This window comes from Otolemur garnettii, unplaced genomic scaffold (genome assembly GCF_000181295.1).
Source record: "Otolemur garnettii isolate 467f Iridium unplaced genomic scaffold, OtoGar3 scaffold00062, whole genome shotgun sequence".
In the NCBI taxonomy this organism is placed as follows: Eukaryota; Metazoa; Chordata; class Mammalia; order Primates; family Galagidae; genus Otolemur; species Otolemur garnettii.
In genome coordinates this window covers 5036426-5064326 of record NW_003852457.1, presented here as the reverse complement: position 1 = coordinate 5064326, position 27901 = coordinate 5036426, and the positions used below count along the sequence as shown (strand labels likewise).

Below are 27901 nucleotides of genomic sequence, written 5' to 3'. Positions count from 1 at the left end.
GTGTGTACATTGGATACTTTTTCTTCCATTCCTGTGATACTTTGCTAAGAAGAACATTTTCCAGCTCCATCCATGTGAACGCGAAGGACGGATTCTTCTTGATCGTCCCTGTGAGCCCCTGAGGGCAAGGGGGAATTACTGTGTAAAAAGCCTTTGAGAAACTTCCAGCTGTCCTAATTGGGTGGCTTCTAGGGCTTCATATTCTTATGCTAGTTTACCCTTGGTCACAAAGGTAAACTTGCTTGAGTTTTGTTTCTCCCTATAGGTAGCTCTCTGCAGACCTGGGGTTAGATTTTACCCTAGGACTTCAGCATTAATTTGCCTTCTGTCCAGGTTTTTTATTTTTTTATGGACGGGAGTAGTGGTCTTTTTAGCTCTCTACATGTGGACTGAGTGGGCAGTTCTTAGAGTGTGGTAGTTTTGACAAATGGAAAGAAATCCCGAGTGGCTAACATTAAAAGCAGGAATGTGATGAGGCAGGAAAGGTGAGCAAGAGTGTTCTCAGCCTGGACCTTTCATGGCAACAGTAGGACATTTGGACTTAGATTCTGGGTATACTGAGCAGTACATTTTAAGCAGTGTTAAGGTTAACATGTGCTTCATTTAAAAATAATTTTTTTCATGTATACATTAATGCATTTATGGGGTACAATGTGCTGACTTCATATAGAATTAGGAACACTTACACCACACTGGTTAATATATACCTCATCTTGTTTACTTAATTATTGTGTTAAGACATTTATACTCTATACTAGTAGATCTGACATGTACCCTTGCATTATGCACCATAAGTATGATCCCACCATTCACCCTCCCTCCATCTGACTTCCACCCTCCTCTCCCATCTCCCTTCCTCCCTCCTTCAACTTGGGCCATAGTTGTGATCTATTCTTCATATGAAAGTGTGAGTGATTGTAAGTTGGTTTCATAATAGTACTGAGTACATTGGATATTTTTTTTCCACTCTTGAGATACTTTACCAAGTAGGATATGTTCCAGCTCCATCCATGTAAACGTAAAAGATAAAAAGTTTCCGTCTTTTTTAAGGCTGCGTAATATTCCTTGGTATACATATACCACAATTTATTAATCCATTCGTGGGTAAATGGGCACTTGGGCTTCTTCCATGACTTGGCTTTTATGAATTGAGCTGCAATGAACAATCTAGTGCAAATATTTTTGTTGTAAAGTGATTTTTGGTCTTTTGGATATATACCTAGTAGAGGAATTACAGGGTCAAACAGCAGGTCTACTCTTAGATTCCTGAGTATTCTCCATACTTCTTTCCAAAAGGAACGTATTAGCTTGCACTCCCACCAAAAGTGCAGAAGTGTTTTCCTTTTCTCCACATCCATGCCAACATCTGTAGTTTTGGGATTTTGTTATGTGAGCCACTCTTATGGGAGTTAGATGAAATCTCAAAGTGGTTTTGATTTGCATTTCTTTGATGATAAAAGATGATGAGCATTTTTTCATGTGTCTGTAGGCCACGAGCCTATGTTCTTCAGAGAAGCTTCTGTTCAAGTCACTTGCCCACAATGAAATGGGATTACTTGTTCTTTTCTTATTAGTAAGTTTGAGTTCTCTGTGGATTCTGGTTATCAAACCTTTGTCAGAAGCATGATATGCATCTGCAAATATCCTCTCCCATTCTGAGGGCTGTCTACTTGCTTTACTTACTGTGTTCTCCTCTGTGTAGAAGCTTTTTAGTTTGATCAGATCCCAGTAATGTATTTTTGGTGTTGCTTCAATTGCCTTGGGGGGATTTTCCTCATAAAGTATTCTCCCAGGACAATTTCTTTTAAGTGTTTCTCCTGCACTCTCTCCAAGAATCTTTATAGTTTCATGTCTTAAGTTTAAATCTTTTATCCAGTGAAAGTTAATTTTTGTTAATGTTGAAAGGTATGGGTCCAATTTCAGTCTTCTACAAGTCACCAGCCAATTCTCCCACCATCATTCGTTAAATAGGGAATCTTCCCCCAATTTATATTTTTGACAGGTTTTCAAAGATCAAATGACGATAAGTGTCTGGGTTCATCTCTTATTTCTCAATTTCATTCCATACATCTACCTCTCTATTTTTGTGAAATACCATGCTGTTTTGATCATTATAGATTTATAGTATAGTTGGAAGTCTGGAAGCGTGATTCCTCCTGATTTGTATTTATTTCTGAGTAATGTCTTGGCTATTCGAGGTTTTTTTCTGGTTCCATATAAAACGAAGTACTATTTTTTCTAGGTCTTTAAAAAATGGTGGTGGTGCTTTTACAGGGATTGCATTAAATTTGTAAATTGCTTTGGGTAATATGGACATTTTAACAATGTTGATTCTTCCCAGCCATGATCATGGTATGTTTTTCCATTTGTTAACATCTTCAGCTATTTATTTTCTCAGAGTTTCATAATTCTCTTTCTAGAGATCTTTTACATCCTTTGTTAGATAAATTCCCAGATATTTCATCTTCTTTGGCACAAGTATAAAGGGAATAGAATCCTTGACTGTTTTTTTGGCTTGACTATTATTGATATATAGAAAAGCTACTGATTTATGAGTATTGATTTTGTATCCTTAAACTCTACTATATTCCTTGGTCACTTCTTAGAGTTTTGTGGTTGAGTCCCTGGGGTTTTCCAGGTATAAAATCATGTCATCTGTGAAGAGTGAAAGTTTGATCTCCTCTGACCCTATTTGATCACCTTCTCTTGCCTGATTGCGATGGTTAAGACTTCTATTACAATGTTAAAAAGCAGTGGAGACAATGGGCAACCTTGCCTGTTTCCTGATCTGAGTAGAAATGTTCTCAATTTTACTCTATTCAATATGATATTGGCTGTGGGTTTGCTGTAGATGACCTCTATCAGTTTAAGAAAAGTTCCTTCTATACCTATTTTTTTAAGTGTTCTTGTCATGAAAGGATGCTAGATATTGTCAAAAGCTTTTTCTGCATCTATTGAGAGAATCATATGGTCTTTGTTTTTTAGTTTGTTTATGTGATATATTTATAGATGTATGTATATTGAACCAACCTCGAGACCCTGGGATAAAACCCGCTTGGTCATGGTGTATAATTCGTTTGTTTCAAAAAGACTTCTCTGTTGATTGAAGGAGGTTGGCAAAAGTAGATACAGAGAAAGGACTTTACGATGATCTCTTGAGAGGAGATAAGTGCCTAGACCAGGGTGGTTGTGGTAGGACTAAAGAAAATAGGCAGATAAAAGATATTTAGAAGGAAAATCTCTAAGATGTAACTAATTAATTCATCGAACATTTATTTAATGCTTTCCATGTACGACGTTTGGAAATAAAGCAGTGAGCATGAAAGGCTTCATCACTGCCCCCATGGAGTAAGTGTCAAGCTTCAGGCTGGAGTCACCTCATATATCCACAGATAGTGGTGCCATTCATTGATTAAGGGACCCAGAAGAAGAAACATGTTTGAAGTTCTGGTGGCAGAGGTTATAAGTTCAGCCTGGAGTGTTGAGGTCAACAAAGCATCCCTTTGATAGACTAATCAACTTTTTGGTGAGCACCCAATTAAGGGAAACCCTTTAATAGCAACTGTGACATGTTCTTGAGGTTTGGTTGTTTATGAAATGACAGCTTAACTATAATTGTTCCCCAAGGAACAATGTCATGTCACAAATATAGTTTAGATCAATTAAATCTATTTGAGAAAGAATATAATTATTATACCTGGTGTATTTCTCAGTGAAACTCAGGTGTACTTATTGTATGTTGTTCTGTCATCTTCGTGATCACTTGTTTCTTGTTGAAAGTTGTAGCATTTGTTGTTCATATATGTGTGTGTAGGGGTCTGCACATGTGTGTGAGAGTTACAATTGGAATCCGGAGAAAGATCATTGGTCTTAGATGTGATAATTGTTTTATTTTTGTGTATAAATGGTCAAATGAAATTAATAAATGAATACATATATACAAATGAATTTATTTGTAAAAATGGAATTATTGATAAAAATGACTATTAAAATGCATTAAATTCTTTGTTTTTCTAGCATATATAGTTGTCAAATAAACAAGTAAGAGGGGCATGATTTGAAAGGATTATTGCAAGATCACACAAAGGGACTTTGACAATGGAGAGAGGGGATGTTATAGTATGGAGAATACATTGACCTACAGGTTACATCACAGAGCTTAGACAGAAAAGGGCTTTTGTCTTACGGAGAGAAGTGAAGGAGCCAGAAAGGTTAGGAGAGGAGAGATGAATGGGTGGCAATGGCCATGTGGGACGACGGTGACCTAAGGATATTCTACCCTGAGCTTGGTCTTTCCTAGTTTTCCAGAAGGGCTTTTGGAGAGGGCTTTTCTGTTGGTTCAGATTGAGGATGGGTCAAAATTCAGGGGAAATTCAGGGGAAAGGAGAGAAGCTGAACAAAAGTTGAATCAAGTCAAGATAGGCAGCTTTTCCTGATTGATCAAATTGTTTAATCTTATTTATTTAGAAGACATGAGTTTCACTTTGTCACCCTTGGTAGAGTTTTGTGGCATCGTAGCTCACAGCAATCTCAAATTCTTGGGGTCAAGCAATTCTCTTGCCTCAGGCTCCTGAGTAGTCAGGTCTACAGGTGCCTCCCACAACACCTAGCTATTTTTAGAGGTGAGGTCTCTCTCCGGCTCAGGCTGGTCTCAAATCTATGAGTTCATGCAATCCACCAGCCTCGGCCTCCCAGAGTACTAGGATTACAGGTGTGAGCCACTGTGCCCAGCCTGGTTAACTAATCTTTAATAGGAATTTGGAGGGGTTGGTCTATGTACATAATGGGTCATCAGCGAGTCTTACCTTAGTCATAATGGGGAAGAGCAGTCCTTTGCAGTAAGTTATTTCTGGGAACACGGGCAAGTGTGGGTATTTCTTAATCATCACTGTTTTTTTTTGGAGCACAAGGCTCAAGTGAAGAGGTTTGAAGTCACCAGATGAGGGGGTCTTGGTGTGAAGAATGAAGATGCTTGACACAGAGTCTGTGTGGGGGGACTAAGCCACTCTGGGAGGAGCCTCCTGAGTTAACTGTGACGCAGAGTCTGTGCAGAGATTAAGGAACTCTGGGAGGAGCCCTCCTGAGTGACCCTCAGGTCCCTGTTTGTTGCCACAAAGCAGGAAGAAGTAGTTAAACTTCTCAGACATCAGCTCTAAAAGGGGGGAACATGGAAAGTATCACACAGAGGGTCTCCAGTTTGTTTTGTACAATCTTAGACTTTAAATATGACTCTGCCTCTAGCTTTAGAGACCTTGGGAATCTAGGGAATCTTTACCACCAGCTCCAGGCCTGGTGTTGCCACACCTCTCAGAGACTCCCGGGGAGGCTGTTTCTGATCTCCCGACGTACACACTCAACATTCCAGGCCATTCTCCTGACTCTCCCAAGCAGGTCTCTCAAGCAGGAGGCGAGTCTTATGCTAAAGCTCAGGGCTTAGTTTCCTCTACTCTGAGGTAAAATTCAACACTGTCACCGTGCTTTATCTGGTACTTTAATTTTGTTAACTGTAGAAATAACAAGGTTCATAATTTGGAAAGGAGAGTTTTATGTCTCAAGGGTTTCAGGCTGACCATTCCAGCAGGCTGGAAAGCAGGCCCCAGGCACAGGCCAGAAGCACATGCTTCAAGGCAGGGACCGTGGAAACAGGAGTTTATACTGAGCACGATGGTCACGTGTACATATTGAAGAAGCTATAGAGGAGTCCTGAATATTTATGACAAGAGAAACATGTGGCTGAACAATGGAGCTTTCTGTCCTTTTGTGGGGTCCCTGTTCAGAAATGGCCCTATATCAATAAGGCAAAACAGGGACATCAAACCCTCTCGGTGGATGCTCTGTAAAGCCACTCTATGACTGGTGGTCTTTTATCAGGAAAGAATATTAGCCGGGTGCTTAGGGGGGAAATAAAACCTGATTGCCATTAGCAGGAGAGCCGGTAAAATGATGTGTACCTGACCCTCCATTACTCACGGCCGGGAACTCAGCTTTATAGTTTCCTTGGAGATCCCCTTGGCCAAGGTGGGGTATGTTCCTTCAGAAAGAAGCTTAGGATTTTATTTGAGTTCACAATCTTGAAAATGACCATGAAGCCTAATGACTTTTATTAGCCACACAAGAGTAATACAGTGAGGGCTGGAGAGTCTAAGAAGTCTGTGTGTTCATATTGCTGGTGAGGGAGCCTCTGTAAGGACGTGCGTTCAGAGGACCACAGCAAGTGGAAATCAAGGGGCAAATCGGAGAACTATGGTGCTTCGGTTCTTTGCCATCAAGAGTCCGGGAACTACTCTGTCCCTCTGTGACTTGCGAGTGCTGACTGTGGCTAGCTTCAGGGATTTTGGGGGGTCTTGTTTTTTAACTACATTGGGGTATCCTACAGAGTCCATGGAGGAGCTCAGCTTGCAAACTGAGAGGACACTAAAAGGATGTCAAGTCTGAGAAATAGAGAATCTAGAGCTTTTCTAACAGTGTTTCTTAACAGGGGCACAATTGCCATTTCACATAGGACCCTTTATTGGGAAGGGTAGAACCATCTGTTTCTGATGTGTGACATTATAGGTTCTTGCCCACTAAATCCCAGTAGTGACCCCACTCGTGTGACAACCAAGTAAACATACTGAATGTTTCCAAATGCCCCACAGGGAGATGATGTAATCTGTGCTTTGAGAACCTGACCAAGCAACCAAGCATGTCACCATTATTGTGACTCAGCTGTAAGGACTTTTGGGAGCCACATACTTAGCTTAGGACCTCAGGCTACTTGGCTTCCAGTCAGAGGCCAGTTCCCTAACCAGCCTGAGGGGCTGGGGCCTGGTCACACCATCTCCAGTGTGGTGGCCCCCTTGATAGCCTTATCCATAAAGGGGAGCCCGTTGCAGGACAAGGTAGGTATTTTTCAGATAAAGTTGCATATGTCCACAATAGTTAAATTCCTCAATTTATTACTTACTAATTTAACATCAAGTATAACAATTTATTGGCTGCCCTAGTGGGTGATTTCATACATTATCTTCTTTAATTTGTATAGCAGGCACCCACAGTAGGTAGTATAATTCCTGTGTGGCAGAGGAAGAGTGTGAAAGTCACAAGGACTAATTTGATTAGGGAGATGTAACTAATACGTACATGTGGTTGAACAGAGTTAAGTAGAATGAAGAAGGGAATAGAAGTGTTTCTGCGTGTCAGAAAGTACTCATTTATATACTTTTTGTTAACAAAATATGAATAAAAGTTAAATAGAAGAAGCAGCCTCTGAAGGTATATAAAATTATATAAAATGCTTTTTGTTCCCACATAGAATCCTATGTTTTTATTTTTCATCAAGTAACCTTGAATAGATTGCATCACTCTGAACTTTAGTTTCTTCAATAAAAAATTAGATGTTTGGATCAGAAGATGTTAAAGCCTCTTAATTTTTATTAATTGGGAAATATTTGACCATTTAAAATGTAAATATGTTGATTTTGAAATTTATTTTTACTCTGTCCGTGAAACCTGTTAAAATGAATATAAGCAAATAAAAGAGTGAGATGACAGTAGACAAACGATGTCAGTGAGATTTTGGTAGCTGCAAAATAAATGGATGAGTGGTGATGAAGATCAGAGAAAGGGGAACCCTGAGCTGGCAGAGTGAGAGGAATTCAACCAGAATTCAACCAACATGCTCATTAGTAGGGAGGCATTTCAAGAACATGCAGGAATTGTAATTGTCTGTTACTGTGAAGGTGGATGTGTGGGGTAGAACTAAAAAGAGACTTGGCTGAGAGATTGCACGAAAAACAGAACACTCAATGTTCTTCCATCTGATAAGGCCAGGCATCCCCTCCACACTCCAGCAGAAGACCACAGAGTGCCTGAGCGCTTGAATAAGAGACTATTAGGCTCTGCAACAGATACAACTGAGGCCTAGTATGAGATGTGACACTGAAAATGAGGGAACTCTTTCCTTTAAATGAAAGTATACAAGGTCAATTAAGTTTGCAAACTCATCCTAGAAAAAGTGATACATGCCTCACTGCTGAGTGTCACTGCGGTCACCTTCAAGGTCCTCTCCCTGGCCATCTGGTGACTAATGATATTTAGTAACAAGGTATAGAGCACTTTTTCTAGAATGGGTTCACCAACTTAATTGTCAGACCTCATATCACTGTAGCTCTTATGGCCATTCCAGAAAAAGACTTAAAGAATTGTTCTGAAGGGTGGACTAGGTGCTAGCATCAGTGCATAGCTTCCCAAGGGGAGGACCTCAGAGATGACCTTACTGATAATTCAGCAGTGAGGGATAGAGCACTTTTACTTGGATGAGTCTGCGAACTTAGTTGTCTGACCTTGTACATGCTTAACAATGGGATTCCCAGTATTCTGGCAACCAGGCTTATACTTCCTCTTAGGAGACTGGAGAATTCCCCTTCAGGGAAATGCCCAGGAGGGAAAAAAAAAAAGTGTGGGTACTGATATCTGAATAGCTCTTGATGAAAACACTGGGTTGCCATTTTGACAGTAGAACCTACCAGTTGGCAAGGCCCATATGTGAAAGCAGAGCTTCCCAGTCAGCATTTTAGAGCCCCAGTCTTAAATAGTTAAGAACAGGTAGTAGCAGGTGGCACCTGTGGCTCAGTGGGTAGGGCAACAGCCTCATATACTGAGGGTGGCGGGTTTGAACCCAGCCCTGGCCAGTGAAAATAGCAGTGACAACTGCAACAACAACAACAAAGAAAGCCAGGCATTGTGGAAGGTGCCTGTAGCCCCAGCTACTCAGGAGGTGGCAGCAAGAGAATCGCTTCAGCCCAAGAGTTGGAGGTTGCTGTGAGCTGTGACGCCACAGCACTCTACCGAGGGCCACAAAGTGAGACTCTGCCTCAAAAAAAACACAGCAACAGGTAGCAGAGTGTTACTGTACAGCTGAGGAAAGCACATAATATAGAGAGACTAGACAAGCTCACAAAACAGGGCAGGGGAGGGGGCAAGTATTAGAAGAAGCAGACTCTGTACTTTCCAAGGCAGGGAAGAGCCACCGCCATCAATCTCTTCAGAAAATATAAGGAATTGTGTTGTTTCCACGAAATATAAACAAAATACCATTTAAAAGGAACATATATAAGAAAGTCTTATTAGTAGTTAGCTATTTGATAGGAGAAATGGATCAAGAGATTTATAGCAAATGTAGTCAGATCTTCATGTAGAAAACACAGGAAAAATAAGAGACACGTTTAGTGATCCAACTCAGGATATCCCATTTCTAGATAATAGAATCATAGAATTTCCAGAAATACAAAGTAGAGAAAATGGGGAACAAGAATAATGTAGGGCTAGGGGTTTAGGACATTGATTCTTTTTCCCACCATACACTACTAGCATTTGACTGTGTTAATTCTGTAGGTATAACTTATATTTTTAAAAAGTACTTAACAATTGAATGTTTAAAAGCAAGAAATATTTACATGCAAAGGTTAAAAATATATATTTGAGTTTTGGTTGAAGACCAAGAAAAGTAAAAGTGAGGTGGACAAAATACTGTTTGGATTTTGTAAAGTGCTAACTACTTACTTAAGGAAAACTGCTTCGACCCGACTGCCACAGTCAGATAGACGGAGGAGAGGAGCAGTTTTACTCTGGAAGCAACAGCAGCACAGATTGTTACCAGTCTTGCCAAAGAGAACAGTTTCCTCCCTGCTGATTTTCAATTTGCGAACAAGAAGTAGTCATGATTTACCTGAATTATAGTAAGATTTGTAAGAGTGGTATGAAATTCCTGATAATGTTTTCATTCAAGATGTGCTTATGGGGTGTCTCTGATGGCGAAGCATTGTTCTAAATGGTTTATTTCTGTTGACCCGCGTAATCCTTGAATAGCCCAATACGGGTAGGTCCTATTTCTGTTCCTGTTTTACACATGAGGAAACTGAAGTACTAAGAGGTTAGGTGGCTTGCCCAGGCTTAATTAAGCAGCCGGTTACAGAAAAGGCTGGGATTTAAACCATGGTCTGCTAACCATAGAGGACACACCCTTAATTACTTCCCTTCCGCTCTGCTTGTTGAATAAGGAACACTGGGCACCTAGGTTAAATAAATTGTCCACATTCCCATGGCTGGTTATTTTGGAAGAGAGAAATGGGTTTAGTTGTAGAGCTTCTGTCAGCCACTGAACGCTTAACTCATCTAGGCCAGTCTACTCTGGTCGCATAGCCAACTGTACATGCTGACCAGGGGGGAGAACCTGGGTACTCCATAATGACCAGTCTGGTGCCTATTATAATAACCTGGTATCATTTTTCCTCAAGTACATTCTAATACTAGAAGTGTTCACAGTTGTTATTTGATGTGTATTAAAAGTTTCAGGATAGCAATCTGAGAATTCTGAGAAATTAACTATGTGTTCGCAGTCTATGAAATATCGCTACTGCTAAAGTGATTGGTGTAAAGAAATATGTGTCTTTTATTAATTTATAATTGTAGCCCCATTTTAGTGATTAGTGGGAAACATCAGTGTGATGCACATAGTAGGAATGTAAATATTTGCATCCGTTAGTGATGTGCAACATAGTACAGTGTCTCCTGTTGTTCACAATTAATATCTTCCTTTCAGGCATGAATGTGACAAATTTGGTTGGTCTGTTTATTTTTCCTAGTTCAACTTTGTGGGGAAACTTTTGGGTCCACGTGGCAATTCCCTGAAGCGTTTACAAGAAGAAACTTTGACAAAAATGTCCATCCTTGGAAAAGGTTCCATGAGAGACAAAGCAAAGGTAATACTTGTTGTGGGCGATGGCTACCTTTTTAGTCCAGCTATATTATGTACCTTTATGTTAGCCATTGTAGTAATACGTTTATATATACACACATAGGCTAACTAGGATCTCAAATAGAATTATACTGAAATGTCACATAAGGTACTATGTATGTGATACTTTTTAGAAAACTGAGTTACTGTGACCAGTTTCAGGATATGTAATATATTAATACTGCATCTGTAACCTTAATGGTTTTATATAACACAAAAGCCTAATATATACATTGTTTATTCTAATAGTAAGTCATATGCTATCTTATAGGAAATCCGGCAATATCAAAATTATGAGGACAAGTCAAGTCCACCTGTAGGCGTACCATCAGTGTCTGCATTTTAGATTTGTTCCTCTGGTTCTTTTTTTCCTATGTCTTGTATAGTTCAGTTTGTAATGTATACACTCTCATTTCTCCTTTTGTGCTTTATTTGATGTTAAATGCATTTTATCAAGTTACTAAAATTGATTTTAAGTACTTCAGTGATTGCTCACTATTCTCACACAATCGTAATGTGTCACTTATGTTGTTCTCTAATGTCACTTACTTTTCTCTCATTGTTAAAAGACTTTCATTACTGAGAACCAAATCCATATTCAGTGATCACACACCATGAAAAGTTCACAGTGATCATTTTAGACATGAAAGTTATTTAGATAAAATCCAGCCTTCTCTCGAACAATCTATCTAAATAATAGCTTTTATAATAAAATAGCCACTATTTGTTTATCGAACCACCACTGTGAGTCAGGTATTTTGTGAGATAGCTTATTTTATTTATGTGTTCATTTTTCTTGACACAGAGTCTTAAGCTGTCACCCTGGGGGTAGAGTGCCATGGTGTCATAGCTCACAGCAACCTCCAACTCTTGGGCTCAAGCGATTCTCTTGTCTCAGCCTCCCAAGTATCTGGGACTACAGATGCCTGCCACACGCTGACTATTTTTTTGTTGCAGTTGTCATTTTTGTTTTAGCTGGCCCTGGCTGGGTTCAAACCCGCCAGCCTTGGTGCACATGGCCGGCACCCTATCCACTGAGCTACAGGTGCTGCCCTGGTGAAATATTTTACATGCAGTCTTTCATGTTATCTTTGGAAGAATGAGGAAAGATAATATTTTCCTTATTTTACATGTAAGAAAACTGAGGTTCAGAGAATTTGAGTATATTGTCTAGGTTAATTTGAGAACTTAATTGGATTGGGTGAACACAGTAAATAAAACTTTGTTTCCTTGACACTTACACCTGTATGTTTTCTAAGATGGAAGTGGGAAGAGTGGCACCCATCAGACGTCATAAGAGGGACTGTGTAAAAACACAGATTCCCATACCTCAACTATTTAGGTTCAAGTCACAAAATCAATTTTCAGTAGGTGCTTGAAATGATTCCAATGCATGGCCAGGATTTGTTGATAACTCATTAAGCGTCACTGTTTTAAATTATGTTACTTTAATTTTCTGACTCAGCTGTAGAAAAAAATGTAAGCACGTGCTGGTCAGCCAGCGTGCTAGTCTGTGTGTTTTGTGGGAGCATGCTCCGCCCTGTGAGACCCTTTATTCACTCTCTAATAAGCCCAGGTAATAACGGGCTACCACGATAGGAGCAGTGAAACCCACAGGCAGGTCTCCATCGTCCTCCTCTGTTGTCGTTGGTCAGAACCAGTGTTTGATATCAGTCAGTGATCACGATCAGGGCATCCACTAATAGATTTACACGTGGAAAAGAATCCAGGAAGGAAAATTTTTATCTAAATTATGTGCCCAATTTACCAGCAAGTGCTTGGCTATCCACATCATGGGAGCGATCCCGAGTACTATCAGCTTGCTGTCGGGGCTGCTGTCCTCACAGGCGGTGCTGTTGCATCCCGGGCTGTGGTCGCTCTCTGTCGCCAGCATCTCGGGCACTCGGGAGTTGCAGTGGCAGTCAGTCGGCCCTTCTGAGAGAGTCAGTGTTGTGGAGGAAAGCGTAACTTGTCACCCCGTCACTGTGGTCACTTTATTTATGAGCACCTTGAGTAGCACTGAGGTGCTGGGAAATGAGGCTGTCTAACATGATCCCCGTGGCTGAGGAACGGCTGTGTCTTCTCTGCATGGACGTAGGACACCCTCTTTTTATATATTTAGACCTCTTTTCTAGACCACTTATCAGCCATTCGCTAATCTTCTCATTTCGATGTCTTTGATCACATGGGTCAATGATTCAATATAGGGATTCTAGAAATGGCTCATGACTTATGTTTCATTAAGACACCCAGGAACTGCGAGAATAGTACACACTGAACTCACAGTCAACTGACAAAACCAGCAGTCCATTTATTTCCTGATTCCATAAGTCCTGCTCTGCCTGGTGACCCTCAGTGGACTGAGATGAAAGTCAATTCTCTTAATTCCCAAACTGAAGAGGTATTTTTTTTTCTCAGTGTGGTCACTGTAGGAAAAGGTCCCAGGTTCTTTCTAGGAGGACTGAGAGCAGGTGTCACACACTAGCCGATGTGGTAATTACTGTCTGAAATCATCCTTCTCCCCTGGATTTAACTTAGGTTTCGTAGGCCAGGGTATGATAAGGGGGTTAGTAGTGAAGTGGGAGAACTGTCATCTCCTTTCGAGGAGCTACCTCAGCTGCTCAAGCAGTGTAGGAAAGGCCTCGTCAGCCAGGCTTCTGCTGGGATGGGAGGCTGAGTATGTGGGTACTGGTGCTCAGTTATTTGAATCCTTCTAAATGTTGCAAATTCAGTTCTCAGGTTTTCTTCCTTATCCAGGCACCATCCTAAGTCTCACGTTGGAGTTGCCTGGGCATCTGCGTGGTAATTCAGAAGCACACAAACCTAAGCTCTGCATCTCTGCTGGCTCCGTCAGCCAGTGGCTACAAGCAGTAACACCTTCTAAGGATACTCTGGCTCTTTGAACTCATAACATACCAGCCCCAAGCCTGCCAGTTATTTCTTTAAAATCTTGAATACAGTAAGAAACAGCTCATTTCACCTCCTCTCTCTTGCCCGCCCCCCACACTGTGAGCCTCTGCCACATGACCTATCAGTTAATTTCCTTCAGAAAGCATCTACTCTAGGTGACCACAAGTGACAATTTAAGTAAGAGGTTTGCTGCTTAAATGGGTACTCCCAGTTCCCATCTGCTCTCCTGTAATCAGATCCTCACTGCCTGAACCTGTGGGTATTGAGGTAGTTGATCCTTTTTACTAATTTTAGTTTACAGAAATTATTAGCTAATAACGTGTTTATTTCTAAAGAGATTCTCATTATTTAGTGTTAAGATATCATGCTTTTAGATTCTCTAAGTTTTCACTCTTTAAAAGCTAATGTGAATATAACTTCTCAATGTATTTGCTATGTTGATGAATAATGGGAGTCCTTCCTGACATGTGCAGCTAGTTATATAAGATAATAATCACGCTAATGCTGTGGTGTGCTGAGCCTTTGGTTCCTGCCAAACGTCATGTTAGTTTGCCCACATCATTCACACCTTAGAATAGAGTAATTAATGCTATAGTTAGATAATAATTAATAATTATTAATACTACAGTTATTAGTTGAGTGCGTGTTATGTGCTAGGCATAATTCTGAAGACTTTCTGTGTTACCTCCTTTATTAATACAATAACCTCATGAGACAGATACTAAACTGTTCATGTGCAGTTACCCTGTTGAAAACCACCCTTTACATTGGATGCAGTGTAGGGTATACGGCACACCTGAGTGAAGGACGCAAATACAACTTGGGACTTTCCTAACAAACGTAACCAATGTAACTTAATCACATGCACCCTTATGTTAATCCAAAATGTTTAAAAAGAGCAAATAAATAAATAAATACAGTGAGGGTAATGTAACCTGCCCAAGGTCATACTGTAAATGTGAGGTTTCAGATTTGAATCTACAATGTCAAAGTCTGTGTTTTTTCTCTGCCTCTCATCATAAACCCATGGTATCGTCTATGGAATTGTATAATGATACAAAATTCTTCCTGTGTGTATTTGTGGGAGGAAGATAGGTTGATCCCTTATGAATGCCTTGCCTCAATCCATGGGAAAGTGTGCAGAGGTGCCATCCCTCGGGCTCATCAAGACCACAAGAGATGAAAGGAGTTCAGAGGTGCCCTAGATAGAGCAAAGTCACTAAGACCATCCCTGCACACAGAGTCAGCCGGCAGCAGGACTCAGCCCTTAGCTGGGCTAAATCCTTTGAATTCCTCATCAGCAGTTAGATTAGGGAACCTGATTTGCTTGCTCCGCTGGAGTGAAACTTGTCTTCCCCTCCCTCCTTTCCTAAATATACTTATGGGCAATTGTTGACAACTCACTACCCAATGTTCCCATCACCCAGCCGTTTTCTCTTTACCTAGTCTTCTAGGGGCTTAGAATGCTTCTAATCCTGTTACATTTTGCACCTACGCTTTGTGTTAGAGATCAACACAAGGTTTCCGAGAAGTCAGAGTCCCTGCATTGATGCGATATACCCTTTCTCCAGGCCTCTCGGACTCTCCCTATTAGCTGGTGTAGAGTTTCAGGATTCTTCCCAGCCTCACCTCCCCTGTTGAGTCCCAGCCCAGGTTGGGGTCCTCTGCCAACCCTGATGACGTACATGCTTCTAACATGAGCATGATGGGTCTCTTGGCTCACAGTGGGTTTGAAAGATGGTGTTGCCAGGAACTCCTGGGGTTATCCCTCTTATGAAGTGAGGTCTTTGAAGAGGCTAAAAAGATTTTCTACCTTTTAGAAATCACTCTAGTCTCAGGTTCCTGCTAATATTAATCTGTCTGATTTTAATATTGAAAATAATGATTAATGGATGTCCTTGATTATCAAAGTCTGGACCTATAATTTAAGTAAGTTAGGAAAAGGTGAGAGCAAAATCAGTAGGGACTTAAAAATCTGAGTTGTTTTCCTCTCTTCATTTCCCCCCTGAATTCCATTATGTAAACTAAATTAAAAAGTGTAAAGCCTTTATTATAATTATGTAAAATCATGTGATAAAATCTTTCATTTATTCAGGTTTGGTCTCAGATGGTATATACTGCCTGACAAGTAAAAATATTTTTGAATGAATATGTGAATGAGCATATAATCCATTCATAGAAATGAATGAATAATTTTTAATCACGCCTTCAACACGTTTGTTGAGCATCTCCTATATGCCAGGCGCTTTCTAGACAGAGAGAGCACAGCACCAACCAGACGGTCATGATTTCTGCTCCACAGTGATTACCTTCCAATGAGGGAAAATCAAAAATAGACAAGTAAAAATAAGGTATTGTGGGGTTTTTTGATGGTGACAAACACACTGTCATAGCATCCCAGGAACATGGCCTAGCAGTGCAGACGAGAGCTGGCTGGTTAACTTGCACTCCGGGCTGTGGGGAGGGGAGACAGGAGACCCCAGATGGGGAAGTCACCACAGTGGGCAGCAGTGGGCAGACCAGAATCAGGAAGGAGCCTTTATTCTAGCACAGCAGGAAGCCCTGGGCATGTCTGCAAGAGCCTGTGAATGCAGCATCAGATTTATGGTTTTCCTTCTCCTTTAGAGTGGTGTTTGCTGCTGAGTGAACCTTCTGTGACTACCACATGCCAAATAAGCTTTGGGCAGCGTGATTTTCTTTTTTTATAATGATACCTTTTAAATGTAATTTTTTTTCTTTTTTTTTAGGAAGAAGAGTTGAGGAAAAGTGGAGAAGCCAAGTACTTCCACCTCAATGACGATCTCCATGTTCTTATTGAAGTGTTTGCCCCCCCTGCAGAAGCCTATGCCCGCATGGGACATGCCTTGGAAGAGATCAAAAAGTTCCTCATCCCTGTTAGTACAGTTACGCTTTAACGTCCTGTCTTCATTTACAACTTAGTAATTCTGGTACTTGTGATTCGTGTAGCTCCTGATCTGTGAAAAACCTCTATGTACATTATCTCAGGTAGACCTCACAGGTGTCCTGGGAATTATTTGGCATTATTTCCTTTTACTGTGAGGTATTGGAGTTTTAGAGAGATTAAATAATAAAGCTGAGGTCACATGGCTTAAAAAAACAGCACAATCACCAATTCAGGGTTGGGACTCCAAGTCGTAAGCTTTTGTGTGACGCTGAAGACAACCTTTCACAAATCCGTTGTCCTCCAGCCCAAACCCGTTAGTGCCTTCTGTGTGCCAAACGTTGTTCTTGGAAAGTTGTGCTGCTCTTGGTGAATATGTGATTCACGGGAAAGGAGAAAAGCAACAGATGATTTCAGCACATGATAAATACAGTGACAAACAGTTGTGCTGAGCGTGGAGAAGGGGGTGCTGGCTGAATATTCCTGTGTAGCCCGCTGCTCAAAAACAGCTGATGGTCTGCTTTAACCCTTTCAGACACATTGACATTGCTAAGAGTGAGGTAATTCAGAAGGATATTCCTCTACCTCTGGTACGAAAGTTAATTCTTTTAATTACACAAAGTCTTTCATATGATTTATATGCTCTTGATTAAAATTAAAGGATTCTATACAGAATCCTTTGCAAGCCCAACATCTGGGCTCGCTCCAAGGCGGTTTCTTTGTACTGCCTTTATTTTTTATTTTATTTGCCTGAGTGTGAGTTGCATTTTTCTATTTTTTTTTTTTAACATCTCTTTGCTTTTTGTTGAAAACTATATTTTAGTTAACATTGTAGCAAATCTGGATTCTGGGCATTTTCTTCCCAGAAGGTTATGGTTCTTTTTTTTTTTTTTTTTTTTTGTCTTCTGTTTCTTTAATAATTTAGTTAGACTAAATCTGTAGTGTCTGTCTCCCTTGTGGCTACAGCCATTAATATTACTTTTTAATGCTTTTTCTACTTTTATGTTTAAGCCTGGTCAACTAGGAGCATTCTCTGTGTCAGTGCTGCTCTGGCCGCCTGTGTCAGAAGCTGATGGGCTGTGTGTACACTGGGGACAGTGTTTAAAGGAGTGTGTTTTCACGTCTGCCCTGCCTTTTACTTTCCCCGGGATTCCTGGGTCACCTCTGTATGTGCAGAGACTTACTGTCAAGAAAGGGGGTGTAGAGCCTTGACGCCCCGTTCTTTGCTGTGCTTGAGCATTGGCTTCCACTCAGTCAGAGGGGTGTGGAGAGCTTGTCAAGCCCCTCCGTGGCTGTCTGATTTCCTGAATCCCGCTGTGAAATTTTGGATGGTCTTCTGGCCTGTCAGTTGCCCTCACCCAGGAAGCAGCATTAGGATCATGGATTCACTGGCCTTCCCTACTTCCTTGCTACCAGAATTGTTCTGTTTTGCTGCTGTCCGTGGGATTTTTCAAAAATTAAGCTAGTTTCTTCCTCCTGGGTTTTCCTGGCGTTCCCTGATCTAGAGAGAGTAGCGTACCAGCTGGGCTGTGGAGAGTGGCAGGATCCCCAGGCAGGAAGGCTGCTAGCTCTCACTTTTTTTACCTGAAATTTAGCAGTTTTTCATTAATATATTCATTGTATTGTCAATTTGTTGTGTACCTGCAGTCAGTTTCTAGACTCCTAAAATGGTGAAACCATTTTGTGAGTGATTACTGCTGCCTTTTGTAGGGAGGATTTGCTGAGCTCCTCCCTTAGCTGTACTGAGAGTGCCACGTCCTCTCAAGACCTTTTTTAGAACTTAAGTCATTTTGGACATTGTCCATATGAGCCTTTGCAAAGTTTCCCTTCATTTTCTTTAATATTTAGGTAATATTTCATTATATGCACGGTCCAGAATTTATTTAATTGGTCCACAAAGAACCAATTGTGGTTACTTCTTATAGATTATAATATAAATAGTGATCTCAGGACTACCTGTAGATGTGAATATTGGCATATTTTAGCAAACATTTCTGAAGAGTAAATTCCTAGCAGAAAACCTGCTGAATTTTAGGGTTACTGTTAATGATTTCATTTAACTTTTTCCCCCATTTTCCAGGCCAATATATATTTAAATAGATTCTAACTTTACTGAATAGGAAAGAATTGCTTACACATATTTAACTAGACCTGTTACTGCCTTTGTACCTGTAACAATTAATAATGGTGTTAATATTAATGATAAAATAGTTTCATTTTTTCCAATAGGGAGTTAAAATGAAATTTAAAATGTAAAATTATATAAAATAAACCTGTAAGCTATCATGAATGATTGATTTCCCTACTGACTTGAAAGCATTTTTCAAAGACTAAGAAAACTGTAACTGTAATGATTATATCAATAGTGTCTATTTGAAATCAGAAGAAACAGTCCCCTGAATTTTTAAAAATTGTGTGAAATTACTTAGCTGCTAAATTCAGTTGGTTAAATTCAGGTTTATCCTCAGATATGATTGACTCAAATTCCATATTTTTATTTCTACTATACTGTTTCTATTTTAACATATAGTTTTGTAAAGGTGATATTGTTAAGGACGTCATAGTTTTTTATGATACCACTGTAATCATTTAATCTTAATTAGAGCAGTGATTTTTAAAAAAAAATTCTTAATGTTGTTTCTGAATAGGTCCTCAGCCATGTTCTTATTCTATGAATCTGTTTTTAACCACATACAATTTAGTATCACACCTCTTAGCGCTTCCCAGCAGGGCAAATATTTAGCATGTAAGCAACACGTTTTATTTAGAGCTTAACAAATAATTAAGTTATAATGTGCTTTATCAATCATTTATTAATCTTCACCCATTGTTAGTAACATGATCGAGAACATATTAATGGTGTTGCTTTAGAGAGTTTGAAATAATAATAAATCAAATGACTCCTCTGAGGTCACGATACTCCACGTAAGGCCGGGAAAGAATCTGTGTTTCCAGTAAAGCATCGATGCATCCTTAGCTTTGCCTGTTAATCACGGTTGACTGGCTTTGGCCATTTGCTTGTCTTTCCATCTACTTTGTAAGTGTCAGCTCAACTTGACTGGCTATCAAGAGTTCCCACAAACCTCTGCTTGGGTTTGATAATTTCCTCTGACGACTCACAGAGCTCAGGGAAACAATTAACTTTCTACTATAGTTTATTTAAGGGGTATTATAGAGAAGCAGATGAACAGCCAGGTGGAGAGGTGCACAAGACAAGATGTGAGAGTCTATGATAGTCTAGAGCTCCCTCGTGGAACTGGGGGTGCTCCGTCTCCCCTAGCACTTTGATTCCTCAGTCTAGAAGCTCTTGAGGCTCCATCATTTAAGGTGTTGATGGAGGCTTCATTATTCGGGGATGATTGATTAAATCACTGGCCCTTAGAGATTGCATTGATCTCCAGTCCCTCAGTCCCTTTCCTGTCCCCAGAAATCGGGGGCTACAGCTAAAACTCCCAACCCTCTAATTATGCCTTGCTCTTTCTGGCAACCAGCCTGCATCCTCCAAGAGTCACCTCATTAGCATTACTCTTAAATAAACAACGTTTTATTTTGTTGGCTTTTTTGTTGGTATTGCTCTATTTTCTGTTATATTTATTTCTGCTCTTATTTTGTTATTTTTTTCTTCCTACTTTGAATTTAGTTTTTCTTTTCTGCTTCTAAAAGGTGAAAGTTTAGGTTATTGATTTGAAATCTTATTTTTTAAATATAAGCATTTAAAGTAAAAATTTTATTCTGGGCAGTGTTCCAGATGTCTTCTATACATTTTGGTGTGTTGTATTTATTTTAATTCATCTCAGGGTATTTTTTAACTTTCCTTGAGGTTTCTGTGTTGATCTAGTGGTTGTGTTCATTGCATTCATTTTTAACGTATTTATGACTTTCTCAGGTTTCTTTTTAATGGATTTCTAACTTAGTTCATTGTGATCAGAAAATACACTTTTATTTCAGCCCTTTTACATTTGAGTCTTATGCAATGCCTGGTGTATGGTCCTTCCAAACCTATTCCGTGTGCACTTGAGAAGCATGTATTTTTTCAGGCGTCATGGTTCATCCACTCTGGCTTTCACTTTTATGTTATCTACCTTTAATAATGGTGGAATGATTTTTCCAGAAAATAAAACTGAAATATCCAACTCACCTTCATAAAATCATGAAAGGCTTCTCAGTACCCTTTATTTTAAACATTTAAAGTTATCTTAAAAGTGATCTAAGGCTATGTGTGATTTGGCCTCTGCTTTTCCTTTCAAAAATCATGAGCCCTAACCCCAAATTGCTTTCACCATTTGACGTCTTTTGGCTCCCAATATTATTTTGGATTTTCAAAGATCTATTTCCTTCTGTGTGGAATACGCTGCTGTCCCTCTTCTGGTAATTAGTTATCACTCATCCTTAGATTAATTTTGTATTTCATAACTTGTATAGTATCCACATGGAAATGTACAGAAAGCGTGTGTAAGTGTGGTTTAGTTTCAGGAAAGCTGTCCTGCAGTACGTGTGTCCTTTGCCAGGTCTAGCTGGGTGGCTGCTGGGGCCACGGCTGACTCCTCTCGGTCTTTGGCTTACTCAACACATCAGAGGAGATCCACAGCTACTCGTTGAACAGGGTTGTAAATGGCAATGTCCACATATCGGTTATCTGGTATTTTAATTTTTTTCCAATTTTTTCACTTGGAAAGTGAGCCCAGAGAAAGGAGTTTATGGCTGATTACAGAAAATTGTACCTTGGAGAAAAAGTACCATAATTTTCTTTTTTAAAGTTTTACAAAATATTTATTTATTGACATAGTTTTACTTTCCTAAACTCATGTCTTGTTTTGTGATTTCAACTATTTTCCAACCCCCTTTTCTCTTAAAAACTGCTTGCTTTTTGTTCTAAATATTTTTGTATTTCTACAAATTATGCTATCTTCTGTCTTTTGTGTAGGACTATAATGATGAGATTAGGCAAGCACAGCTTCAAGAATTAACATATTTAAATGGTGGTTCAGAAAATGCAGACGTTCCAGTGGTTCGAGGAAAACCGACCTTGCGTACAAGAGGTGTACCAACCCCAACAATAACCAGGTAGGTGTAATTAATTGACTTAACTTTTTTTTAGGTTAGAGTACCATGGCCTCAGTTTTAATGTTTCCTTTATTAATATCCAGAAACATCTCTATCAATGTATCTGTCCAAAAGATCTATTCAGCCAAGTGCACTGGCACACACCTGTAGCCTCAGCTGTTGGGGAGGCTGAGGCAGGAGGATTGCTTGAAGTTAGGAGTTTGAGAACACCGTGTGCTGTGATGGGCCCTGTAAAGTGTTGAGCACTCCAGCCTGGATAACATATCAAGGCCTTGTTTCTGAAAAAAAAATATATATATATACATATATGTATATATGTATATATATATACATATATGTATATATATGTATATATATACATGCATATATATTTTTTTTTCTTTTAAGTCTATATTCAGGCAATGTGATGCCATATTAAGGGGATTTACTTTGAAGTAAGGTATTTAAATACAACCTGATAATTTTAGGCAGAGTATTATTCACGATAGCATTAATTTTTTAACTTGTTAAAATGAGGCTTGTTTTTATGTAAGTAATAACACTGATATGCGGATGGGATAATGGTCTCTTGTGTTTTCACAGTGAGTAGAGCATCAGGCTGGTTTATGGCCACACAGCCAAAGCCTGGTACGGTGTCAGGCACACGAGTGTCCAAGTGCCTATTGCCAGTTTAGTCACTGTGAATGCTCCATCGTGTCTGAAATTCCTGAACTGGGCCAGGCACACAAAATTTTCATTAAGTCATTGGGAAAAAGTACAGTTTTTTTCCAATTAACCTAAAGATCGCATAGACTTTTAAAAGATAGAATTTATATTGAATTAATTTAAAATAGCATTCTTTTAAATTAAATCATAGCTGTGTACATTGATGCAATCATGGGGTACAATGTGCTAGTTTTATACACAATCCAAAATGCTTTCATCAAACTGGTCAACATAGCTTTCATGGCATTTTCTTAGTTATTGTGTTTCTACACCTAGTAAATGTCACATGTACCCTTGTTAGATGCACCGTAGATGTGGTCCCATCAATTACCATCCCTCCACCCATCCTCCCCCTCCTCGTACCTCTAAGATTATATGGGAAGACAAAGGTCCCTTTCCCTCCTGAGCGGTGCTGACCAGAGCAGTGTCACACGTAGCAGTTCTAAGTGGTGCTGCAGTATAAAACAAACATAGGTCTGGGCGTGCTACAAGTGGACTTTCTCTGTTAAAAAAGGACTAATAACAGGACGGTTGCTGTGGATAATTTCATGAAGTAATTTATATAAGTGCTCAGTAAATGGTAAATCTCTTTCATTTCCATTTCTTCTCCCATTAAACTTACTTGAAATCATAAGAAATTACTTACCTGCTATATTGGTTTCAGTGATTGCTATGACCAATTACCATACATTTGGTGGCTGAAAACTGTAGAAATTATTCTCTTATACTTATGGAAGCTGCATGTTCAAAATCAGTATCGCTAGACCCACATCAAGGTGTTGGGAGGGCACACTCCCTCTGAAGGCTCTGGGGGAGAATCTGTGCCGACTTCCTTCCAGTTTCTGGTGACTGTGGGCACCGTGCTTCTGGTTTGTGGCCACATCACTCGGATCTCTCCTCCCCCTTCCCCTTCCTCTTCCTCTTCTGTCTCTGATCTCCCTCTGCCTCCTAGTTTACAAAATACACGTGCTTCTCTATTTAGGGTCCACCTCAATAATTCAGGGGGGCCTTTCTATATCAGGATCCTTTTTCACTTCTTTCACATCTGCAAAAGTGCTTTTCCTAAGTCCGGTTCCTGAGGTTAGGGCAGCATCGCTTTGGGAGTCCTACTATTATTCCTCATGGCACATTTGCCATGTTTGTGTTCTGGTTTTGATGGGAGCTAGTACATTTTCTCAAAATGCAACAAATCCGACAAAATGTATTTTAAAAACTTTTTTGAAAGTCTTCAAACTTCTCCTCTCCCTACATTATCAGTTTATACTTGTTCGTTTGTACATGTTTGGAACAAATAGTGTGTGTTTACAATGGGTGCTTTATCAATACACAGCAGATACAGACCTCACAATCAAGGCATTGTCTCTGTACCTCTTTAAAATAATAAAAACTCTAATCTTGTCAGATCCTGCCTCCAAAATGAAATAGAAAATACATATGCTGTATGTATAAATAAAGAGGGAAAAACGTAAGCCTTCTGGATGTGACACTTGTATGCCAGCATTTCTATTCTGTTAATCACACACACACACACACATATATGTACATACATACATACAGGGTGGACATAAAGTTCATGTGCAATTTACTATGTTAAACTATTATAAATTGCAAACAAACTTTATGTCTACCCTGTGTGTGTGTGTGTATGTGTATAGATATGTATATAAAGATATCTTTCTATGTCTTTGTATATATGAAAGCTTTCTTTTTAGTCACATACACACACATATAAACCTTACAGAAATAAGGTTAGTACACAAAAGACGTACATGCTATAAACACTTGTTTTCTATATATCTCTATATGTACATGGCAGAATTAATCCAGTGATGCTTATTTTGATTAAGACTAAATTACTCTTACTTATTTCATTTTCCAAACAAAACACTCTCGCCAGAATAGAAAGTAGAGAGAATAGAGCCCTCCCAGTGCCGTTGTTAGGAGATACTGTGTATCTTAAACCAGAGCTGCCATTTTTACTGAGGATAATTTCCAATTTAATTGTCAGGTTTTAAATTAAGTTGAAAATGTTATTAACAGATGGGGAGGACAGATACTTTCGTTTTCATTTTCCTTGGAATACGATACCTGAAGAGATAGCTCCATCTGCCCAGATGAGAAACTGTTCCTCTTGATTATAGCGCACGTGTAGCTTGTCATTTAAATCTGTTTCGTCGTCTTGACGGTTCGTCCTCTCTGATAGGATTATTCTGCAGTTCACGTCTCAGACTCTGGTTTCATTTTGTGTTGGCCTAACGGCTGCCAGACTTACATATCTGTATTTGGTTACTTCTGGTCGCCATGTGTCTGTTTGAAATGGTAAGTAGCTCCTACACCAGGCACCTCAGGAGCCGCTGAACCCTCGACCCACTGCCTTCCCTCCTGGTTGTCTTTCTTTTCTCCATATGGTCTTTGGTCCCAAATATTCTAAATGCCCAGTTTTGAAAGCGTAAGTTTATATTCGCAGAGCAGCCATTTAAAGCCTCTCTGTATTTTTTTCTCAACAAATCTCTCTTCAGTTGACTCTTGGTTGATTGTTTTTCCATGTTCCCTGTGAACTGAACCCCCCAGGCTAGACTGTTGTATAAGCTTGCTTTGCACGTTCTGTGTCTCCACAGGTATCTAGTTCTTCCTTCTACCCGTCTCACCTTTTTAAGGCCCCACTTTATATCCTACCTAAACATATTTTAACAAATACTTAACACAGCTCCTAATCACTTTACAGATAGCAACTAAGTTAAGCCTCAGCAATCCCAGAAGGTGGGCACTAATTTATTAATATCACCTTTTTTAACATGAGGAAAGTGAAGCTGGAGAGGTAACTTACTTGGCCAGTATCGTGCAGCTCGGTGGTAGAGCCGGATTGGGGTCCAGACGTGTCTTCGTAATAAACCCCTCCCCTTGGTTTGATCCTTCCCTTGTATTTTCATTTAGAGTATAATGTGTTTTTTTTTTAACCATTCTTCTACCACAGTTTTTCCATAGAACTTTTGCTCTAGCACTTTTATTGTATTTACATCATGATAGCACTTTTAATATAAAGTTATGATGAACATGTATTCAGTTATGCACTGTAAAATGACACAGTCCACAAAGGACTGAACATACGATAGTGGTCTTATAACATTATGATAGAGCTGAAAATCCCTAAGATAGGGTGTGTGTTTGTCTCTTAGCTTTTAGCAAAAAGCTTAAAAAATAAAACTTTAACGTGCCTATAAAATAAAGTAAAGAAATAAAATGTTTTTTATAGCTGAATAACATTTTTGTGTTTTAAGCCAAATGTTAATATAGTATAGTAGTCAAAATATTAAAAAGTTTATTTAAAAAAAGTAATTCATTATCAAAGAAAGAGAATTTTTTTTTTTTTTTTTTTTGCAGTTTTTGGCCAGGGCCGGGTTTGAACCCACCACCTCAGGTATATGGGGCCAATGCCCTACTCCTTGAGCCACAAGTGCTGCCCGAAAGAGAAATTTTTTGTACAAACTCAGTGCAGCCCAGCATGCCACTATGTCCTGGGCCTTCACAGTCTCTCACCACTCACTCGCCGACTCACCAGCAGAAACCTGTCCTGCAGGCTCCATTTGTGATACGTACCCAACACAAGTGTCCCATTTTTTATTTTCTATCCTGTATTTTTGCTGTCCCTTTCCTGTGTTTAGTTGCTTTTAGGTACACATACGTAGCCTGATGTTGCAGTGGCCCGCAGTACTCAGTGCAGTAATAAGACGTAAGGTGTGTAGCATAGGAGCAATGGTCTGTACCAGGTAGCCTGGGTGTGTAGCAGGGAGACCTCTAGGCTTGTGTAGATAGTGCTATGATGTTCGCACAACAACAAAATCAGTATGTAAGGACTCATTTCTCAGAATGAATCCCTATTATTAAGCAATGGATGCATGATTGTGTTTATTTACAACTTTTTCTCATGATATAACATGGGGTAATTAATGCCACATGCCAAGTAATGCCTAACTAATATCCTCTAGTGGTAAAAATAAAGTAAAACAAATTGATGGGGACTGTATACACTGAGAAGGCCACATTGAGAGGGAGGCTGCCAGGCACTGACTAGTGGAGACCAAGCGGCCTGGGGAAGGGATGGGCTGTGTGATGAACAGAAGGGAGCAGGTGTGGCTGGAGTGACAGGCCCCATGTCAAAGAGGTCTTTGCTGAGGGCCCGGTGTAAAGTGGCCATTCCTCAGTCCAGAAGCTGGCTCCTAACATCCTGCCTCAGTTACCTAGTACTGTTTGTCAGACTGAATTAACGCATTCACCCCCTTGTCCATTCATTCCTGATTAAAGTGTAAAAACATACAGGCTCTGGCAGCTGTAATACCGGCGTGTGGAAATCATTCAGGGAACAGTAAAGGAACACAGTGCAATACCGGATCTTTAGGCTTTTTCTAACCATTGAAACTATTCTTTTGTTAATGCAGCTCTTATTTGTCACATAACTGAATTTGCCAGGGCAGTAGCTTTCTGGGAATGGTCACATGGCTATCACCACTTTGGAATTTCGGTCAAATAGGTATCACTAGAATCTTCCTGAGCGTACCTCAGTGTTCCACTTGAGGATCCCTTTCTGCTAAAGGATGTAACAATCTAGTGTTAAATTCTGCAGGGAGAATTAGTAAGTGTTTTAATAAAACCTTTTCATTTTAGTTTGAAATCAGAGAATTGTTTATACTTTTAACCTCCAAGAAAAAGAAGTTTCTTTAGTGGCTCAAAGGAGTAGGTCGTCGGCTCCATATGCCAGAGGTGGCGGGTTCAAACCCAGCCCTGGCCAAAAACTGCAAAAAAAAAAGAAGTTTCTTTATCTACAGTCAGTCCTAGAAGGTGCCTCTGAAAGCATAACTTTGACAGTATTGCCTTTTTGACTCCCTCCATGTTCCCAGAAATCTCAACAGAAGGAATTAGGGAGGGAAACAAAAAAATCGAGAACTGAGGCCACCCTGGGTAACAAACTTGGTTTATTTTGTGTTTTTTCCAGTAGTTCTTTCTAGCCCCTATTTGCCACTGCCGTGGTGTGGACTAGACAGCCTGGGCCCCCGTTCCTCTCTCACCGTTTGGCCCCTCGTGCGTCCCTTCTCTGCTGCCCTTTACTCTGGCCCATCTGCTCCTTCCCTCCAAGTGAAAGCTGTCGACTCTCCCTACAGTTGGGACCAGAAGAGCAGAGAGAAACATCAACGGCCTCTGAGTGGAAATTTGTTTGAATTCTTGATGTTTGTCAGGGAAGAGAATCTCTGTATGTACTACATAGGCCAAGCAAGGAAAAGCATTATTGAAAGCAAAAGTCTGTGCTGAGGGAGGAGAGCAGGAGGGTTCAGAAAGGAACTGCCGCGCTGAGCAGGAGGGACTGGTCTCCGTGGTCTTTCTAATTGAAGGGAGGAGGGTTCAAGACCCGGCGGCAGCTCTGACTGAGAATGGCTATAGTAAGTTCTAAAATGAAGTTTCTTCCCATTTTCATGCTTTGACTGTCTTGGTATTGCCATGATGATTTCAAGGGCAGTGAAATTTTAAAACCACAATATAAGTGATATTAT

The 27901-nt window shown here is 39.9% G+C and overlaps 1 protein-coding gene across 1 annotated transcript in view; it reads left to right on the top strand.

Moving 5' to 3' along the window:
• KHDRBS3 (KH RNA binding domain containing, signal transduction associated 3) overlaps nucleotides 1-27901 on the top strand; it is a 177641-nt gene that overhangs the window by 79750 nt on the left and 69990 nt on the right. The window contains exons 3-5 of the mRNA XM_012807047.1: nucleotides 10626-10742; nucleotides 16435-16581; nucleotides 21514-21653. Of these exons, the coding sequence (XP_012662501.1) occupies nucleotides 10626-10742; nucleotides 16435-16581; nucleotides 21514-21653 (404 nt within the window). The remainder of the gene's footprint in view (nucleotides 1-10625; nucleotides 10743-16434; nucleotides 16582-21513; nucleotides 21654-27901) is intronic.